The 7,543-nt window shown below is 53.2% G+C and overlaps 1 protein-coding gene across 1 annotated transcript in view; it reads left to right on the top strand.

The window, feature by feature from the left end:
• Nucleotides 1-2,996: 2,996 nt before the first annotated feature.
• REEP5 (receptor accessory protein 5) overlaps nt 2,997-7,543 on the top strand; it is a 58,432-nt gene continuing 53,885 nt past the window's right edge. Inside the window, exon 1 of the mRNA XM_089684733.1 lies at nt 2,997-3,203. Coding sequence (XP_089540859.1) covers nt 3,086-3,203 — 118 coding nt within the window. The 5' untranslated portion in view covers nt 2,997-3,085. The remainder of the gene's footprint in view (nt 3,204-7,543) is intronic.

Consider the following 7,543-nt stretch of genomic DNA (forward strand, 5'->3'; position numbering starts at 1 on the left):
CTCGAGCTGTTACTCGGTTACCCGGTATATATTTTTTTATAGAAGGGGTCAACTTTACTCCTAGGTAGCCTAATTCTTTCTCCCTCCATGAGAATAGGAAGTCCTTTTGTAGAGTCTGCAGAGGCTATGAAGAGGCTACATCTCTCCTCTTCATACATTATAGGAGTCTGTGTCCTGAGGGCCCAACTCTTCTCTTCATACATTAGAGGATCCTGTGCCCTGACGCGACAACTCTCCTCTTCTTACATTAGAGGATCCTGTGCCCTGAGGCAACAACTCTCCTCTTCATACATTAGAGGATCCTGTGCCCTGAGGCAACAACTCTCCTCTTCATAAGTTAGAGGATCCTCTCTTCTTCATACATTAGAGGAGCCTGTGCCCTGAGGCAACAACTCTCCTCTTCATACATTAGAGGATCCTGTGCCCTGAGGAGACAACTCTCCTCTTCATACATTAGAGGATCCTCTGCCCTGAGGCGACAACTCTCCTCTTCATAAGTTAGAGGATCCTCTCTTCTTCATACATTAGAGGAGCCTGTGCCCTGAGGCGAGAACTCTCCTCTTCATACATTAGAGGAGCCTGTGCCCTGAGGTGACAACTCTCCACTTCATACATTAGAGGAGCCTGTGCCCTGAGGCAACAACTCTCCTCTTCATACATTAGAAGATCCTGTGCCCTGACGCAAAAACTCTCCTCTTCTTACATAAGAGGATCCTGTGCCCTGAGGCAACAACTCTCCTCTTCTTACATAAGAGGATCCTGTGCCCTGAGGCAACAACTCTCCTCTTCATAAGTTAGAGGATCCTCTCTTCTTCATACATTAGAGGATCCTGTGCCCTGAGGAGACAACTCTCCTCTTCATACATTAAAGGAGCCTGTGTCCTGAGGCGACAACTCTCTTCTTCATACATTAGAGGATCCTGTGCCCTGAGGCGACAACTCTCCTCTTCATACATTAGAGGATCCTGTGACTTGAGGCAACAACTCTCCTCTTCATAGGTTAGAGGATCCTCTCTTCTTCATACATTAGAAGAGCCTATGCCCTGAGGTGACAACTCTCCTCTTCTTACATTAGAGGATCCTGTGCCCTGAGGAGACAACTCTCCTCTTCATACATTAGAGGAGTCTGTGTCCTGAGGGCCCAACTCTCCTCTTCATACATTAGAGGATCCTGTGCCCTGAGGCAACAACTCTCCTCTTGATATGTTAGAGGATCCTGTGCCCTGAGGCGACAACTCTCCTCTTCATACATTAGAGGATCCTGTGCCCTGAGGCAACAACTCTCCTCTTCATAGGTTAGAGGATCCTCTCTTCTTCATACATTAGAGGAGCCTGTGCCCTGAGGCGAGAACTCTCCTCTTCGTACATTAGAGGATCCTGTGCCCTGAGGCGACAACTCTCCTCTTCATACATTAGAGGATCCTGTGACTTGAGGCAACAACTCTCCTCTTCATAGGTTAGAGGATCCTCTCTTCTTCATACATTAGAAGAGCCTATGCCCTGAGGTGACAACTCTCCTCTTCATACCTTAGAGGAGCCTGTGCCCTGAGGCAACAACTCTCCTCTTCATACATTAGAGGATCCTGTGCCCTGAGGAGACAACTCTCCTCTTCATACATTAGAGGAGTCTGTGTCCTGAGGGCCCAACTCTCCTCTTCATACATTAGAGGATCCTGTGCCCTGAGGCAACAACTCTCCTCTTGATATGTTAGAGGATCCTGTGCCCTGAGGCGACAACTCTCCTATTCATACATTAGAGGATCCTGTGCCCTGAGGCAACAACTCTCCTCTTCATAGGTTAGAGGATCCTCTCTTCTTCATACATTAGAGGAGCCTGTGCCCTGAGGCGAGAACTCTCCTCTTCGTACATTAGAGGATCCTGTGCCCTGAGGTGACAACTCTCCTCTTCATACATTAGAAGATCCTGTGCCATGAGGCAACAACTCTCCTCTTCATAAGTTAGAGGATCCTCTCTTCTTCATACCTTAGAGGAGCCTGTGCCCTGAGGCAACAACTCTCCTCTTCATACATTAGAGGATCCTGTGCCCTGAGGCAACAACTCTCCTCTTCATACATTAGAGGATCCTGTGCCCTGAGGAGACAACTCTCCTCTTCATACATTAGAGGATCCTGTGCCATGAGGCAACAACTCTCCTCTTCATACATTAGAGGATCCTGTGCCATGAGGCAACAACTCTCCTCTTCATAGGTTAGAGGATCCTCTCTTCTTCATACATTAGAGGAGCCTGTGCCCTGAGGAGACAACTCTCCTCTTCATACATTAGAGGAGCCTGTGCCCTGAGGCAACAACTCTCCTCTTCATACATTAGAGGATCCTGTGCCATGAGGCAACAACTCTCCTCTTCATACATTAGAGGATCCTGTGCCATGAGGCAACAACTCTCCTCTTCATACATTAGAGGATCCTGTGCCATGAGGCAACAACTCTCCTCTTCATAGGTTAGAGGATCCTCTCTTCTTCATACATTAGAGGAGCCTGTGCCCTGAGGCGAGAACTCTCCTCTTCGTACATTAGAGGATCCTGTGCCCTGAGGTGACAACTCTCCTCTTCATACATTAGAGGATCCTGTGCCGAGGTGACAACTCTCCTCTTCATACATTAGAGGAGCCTGTGCCCTGAGGAGACAACTCTCCTCTTCATACATTAGAGGAGCCTGTGCCCTGAGGTGTCACCTCTCCTCCTTACATAAATGATAGGATTCTGTGTCCTGAGGTGACACCTCTCTTCTTTATACATTTGAGGAGTCTGTGATCTTTATAGCGGGGACAATCCCGTGTCCTGAGGTAAGTAACACCTCCTATCCTATCCATTAGAAGAAAGCTGTGTGCTGTCCGCAGTGTGCTCTGGGTGTGGTTGGTTGCAGCACTGGTCCGTAATAGAAGTACAGACGTCTGCCATCTGCCAGCTCTGCTGCTCCTCCTCCTCTCAGTGGTTTGGCCTGAATGATGACTAGTCGTCAGCCCCGCTCTAAGCCCCGCCCCTGACATCAGCCATCTCAGACAGGCAGCTCCCAGCCCTCCGCACTCTCTCGCAGTCCGCCGTCTATCGGGACACATACTCAGCATGGCTGCAGCGCTGAAGGACGGCTTCGAGAAGTTCCTGAAGCAGAAGAACGTGTGTACCGACCTGCTGGAGAAGATCGAGGCCAAGACAGGGGTGAATCGGCGATACATAGCCCTGGGTGAGACCTCCATACCTCAGACATTGCCCCAACCCTGCCCTGGATCGTGGCCATCACTTCAGGAGATCAGCTGATGCTGCTTATAGAGAGCAGACTCCTCTGTGCTTTGTAGCCTCCTCCCTGTACAGGGCTGCCAGGTCATAGAGACGGGGGATGGCAGGAGGAGATCGTCCCTGGGTGGGATCCTCCTCCGCACCTGACAGGTGTTGTCTGATCACTTCCCTGATCAGGAGGAGTCTGACCTCTGACCTGCACCTGCTGTGTGCACCCTGCTGACATATGGTACCTGATGTCCTCTACCTGGAGGATCTCCTCACCACCACCCTGGCTGATCACCTCCTGCACACTTCTCTGACATATACACCCCAGTGTGGAGGGGAGCACCCACACCAGCAGGAAGACATTGATCTGCAGATAGCACAAGGCAGGCACCCTTCTAGTACTTCTATTTATAGGCTTGGATCCTGAGAAGGCTTTACCCATAGATATCCCCCTACTGCAAACCTCCAGGCATGGCTGTGACAGCTGGCAGTGCAAATGGCCTGAAAAATTCATGTTTTCAGATGGAAACTTCTTTTACACATCTGCACTAGACCCCCCCCCCCTCCTGGAATATCTGCACTAGACCCCCCCCCTCCTGGAATATCTGCACTAGATTCCCCCTTCTCCTGGAATATCTGCACTAGACCCCCCCCCCCTCATGGAATATCTGCACTAGATCCCACTCCCCCCCTCCTGGAATATCTGCACTAGATCCCACCCCCCCTGGAATATCTGCACTAGATCCCACTCCCCCCCCCCCTGGAATATCTGCACTAGATCCCACACCCCCCTCCTGGAATATCTGCACTAGATCCCCACCCTCCTGGAATATCTGCACTAGATCCCCACCCTCCTGGAATATCTGCACTAGATCCCCCCCCCTCCTGGAAAATCTGCACTAGATCCCCCCCCCCTCCTGGAAAATCTGCACTAGATCCCCCCCCCTCCTGGAATATCTGCACTAGATCCCCCCCCCTCCTGGAATATCTGCACTAGATCCCCCCCCCCTCCTGGAATATCTGCACTAGATCCCCCCCCCTCCTGGAATATCTGCACTAGATCCCCCCCTCCTGGAATATCTGCACTAGATCCCCCCCTCCTGGAATATCTGCACTAGATCCCCCCCTCCTGGAATATCTGCACTAGATCCCCCCCTCCTGGAATATCTGCACTAGATCCCCCCCCTCCTGGAATATCTGCACTAGATCCCCCCCTCCTGGAATATCTGCACTAGATCCCCCCCTCCTGGAATATCTGCACTAGATCCCCCCCTCCTGGAATATCTGCACTAGATCCCCCCCTCCTGGAATATCTGCACTAGATCCCCCCCCCTCCTGGAATATCTGCACTAGATCCCCCCCCCTCCTGGAATATCTGCACTAGATCCCCCCCCCCTCCTGGAATATCTGCACTAGATCCCCCCCCCTCCTGGAATATCTGCACTAGATCCCCCCCCCCCTCCTGGAATATCTGCACTAGATCCCCCCCCCCTCCTGGAATATCTGCACTAGATCCCCCCCCCCCTCCTGGAATATCTGCACTAGATCCCCCCCTCCTCCTGGAATATCTGCACTAGATCCCCCCCTCCTCCTGGAATATCTGCACTAGATCCCCCCCTCCTCCTGGAATATCTGCACTAGATCCCCCCCTCCTCCTGGAATATCTGCACTAGATCCCCCCCTCCTCCTGGAATATCTGCACTAGATCCCCCCCTCCTCCTGGAATATCTGCACTAGATCCCACTCCCCCCCTCCTGGAATATCTGCACTAGATCCCACTCCCCCCCTCCTGGAATATCTGCACTAGATCCCCCCCTCCTGGAATATCTGCACTAGATCCCACCCTCCTGGAATATCTGCACTAGATCCCACCCTCCTGGAATATCTGCACTAGATCCCACCCTCCTGGAATATCTGCACTAGCTCTCCCCCCCTCCTGGAATATCTGCACTAGATCCCCCCCCCCTCCTGGAATATCTGCACTAGATCCCCCCCCCCTCCTGGAATATCTGCACTAGATCCCCCCCCCTCCTGGAATATCTGCACTAGATCCCCCCCCCCTCCTGGAATATCTGCACTAGATCCCCCCCCCCTCCTGGAATATCTGCACTAGATCCCCCCCCTCCTGGAATATCTGCACTAGATCCCCCCCCCTCCTGGAATATCTGCACTAGATCCCCCCCCTCCTGGAATATCTGCACTAGATCCCCCCCCTCCTGGAATATCTGCACTAGATCCCCCCCCTCCTGGAATATCTGCACTAGATCCCCTCTCCCCCCGCATATCTGCGCTAGATCCCCCCGCATATCTGCGCTAGATCCCCCCGCATATCTGCGCTAGATCCCCCCGCATATCTGCACTAGATATCCCCCTCCCCCTCCGCATATCTGCACTAGATATCCTTCTCCCTTCCCCTTACCCATCTGTACAAGATCCCCCCCGCATGTCTGTAGTAGCTATCCCCCCCCTCGCATGTCTGTAGTAGCTATCCCCCCCCTCGCATGTCTGTAGTAGCTATCCCCCCCCCCCCCCGCATGTCTGTAGTAGCTATCCCCCCCCCCCGCATGTCTGTAGTAGCTATCCCCCCCCCCCCCGCATGTCTGTAGTAGCTATCCCCCCCGCATGTCTGTAGTAGCTATCCCCCCCGCATGTCTGTAGTAGCTATCCCCCCCGCATGTCTGTAGTAGCTATCCCCCCCCGCATGTCTGTAGTAGCTATCCCCCCCCGCATGTCTGTAGTAGCTATCCCCCCCCGCATGTCTGTAGTAGCTATCCCCCCCCCCCCCCGCATGTCTGTAGTAGCTATCCCCCCCCCCCGCATGTCTGTAGTAGCTATCCCCCCCCCGCATGTCTGTAGTAGCTATTCCCCCCCCCCGCATGTCTGTAGTAGCTATCCCCCCCCCGCATGTCTGTAGTAGCTATCCCCCCCCCGCATGTCTGTAGTAGCTATCCCCCCCCGCATGTCTGTAGTAGCTATCCCCCCCCCGCATGTCTGTAGTAGCTATCCCCCCCCCCGCATGTCTGTAGTAGCTATCCCCCCCCCCCGCATGTCTGTAGTAGCTATCCCCCCCCCCGCATGTCTGTAGTAGCTATCCCCCCTCCCCCCCCGCATGTCTGTAGTAGCTATCCCCCCCCCCCCGCATGTCTGTAGTAGCTTCCCCCCGCATGTCCGTAGTAGCTATCCCCCCTCCCCCCCGCATGTCCGTAGTAGCTATCCCCCCTCATGTCCGTAGTAGCTATCCCCCCTCCCCCCCGCATGTCCGTAGTAGCTATCCCCCCTCCCCCCCGCATGTCCGTAGTAGCTATCCCCCCTCCCCCCCATGTCCGCAGTAGCAATCCCCCCCCCCCCCGCATGTCCGTAGTAGCTATCCCCCCCAAGCATGTCGGTAGTAGCTACTCCCCCCCCCCCCCCCCCCGCATGTCTGTACCAGATCGCCCTGTACTATATCCCCTCCTCCCTTCCCCTTACCCATCTGTACTATATCCCCTCCCTTCCCCCATCTGTACTATATCCCCTCCCTTCCCCCATCTGTACTATATCCCCTCCCTTCCCCCATCTGTACTATATCCCCTCCCTTCCCCCATCTGTACTATATCCCCTCCCTTCCCCTTCCCCCATCTGTACTATATCCCCTCCCTTCCCCTTCCCCCATCTGTACTATATCCCCTCCCTCCCCCTTCACCCATCTGTACTATATCCCCTCCCTCCCCCTTCACCCATCTGTACTATATCCCCTCCCTCCCCCTTCACCCATCTGTACTATATCCCCTCCCTTCCCCCATCTGTACTATATCCCCTCCCTTCCTCCATCTGTACAAGATCCCCTCCCTCCCCCTCCCCCATCTGTACTATATCCCCTCCCTTCCTCCATCTGTACAAGATCCCCTCCCTTCCCCATCTGTACTATATCAACTCCCTTCCCCATCTGTACAAGATCCCCTCCCTCCCCCTCCCTCATCTGTACAAGATCCCCTCCCTTCCCCATCTGTACTATATCAACTCCCTTCCCCATCTGTACAAGATCCCCTCCCTTCCCCTTACCCATCCAGATCTGTATGAAGTTTTTGTTTTTTTGTTACTGGAATGATTTACTTTTGTAGGTAGTTGTGTTGTTTTTAACACGTCCCTAACTGCAGTCTGTCACTTTCCTTAATGGTGACATCTGAGATAAGTACAAAGGAATAGCTGTTTTTTTTTTTTTTCCTAAGCAAGGATTGGACGGATCTCACCAACTAGATCTAGCCTCCGCACATATGAATATTAATTTATACACAGCTGGGGAATAACTTTTTCCATATC

The sequence above is a fragment of the Staurois parvus genome, unplaced genomic scaffold (assembly GCF_062004578.1).
Source record: "Staurois parvus isolate SC_StPar_1 unplaced genomic scaffold, SC_StPar_1.0 ptg000354l, whole genome shotgun sequence".
Taxonomy (NCBI): Eukaryota; Metazoa; Chordata; class Amphibia; order Anura; family Ranidae; genus Staurois; species Staurois parvus.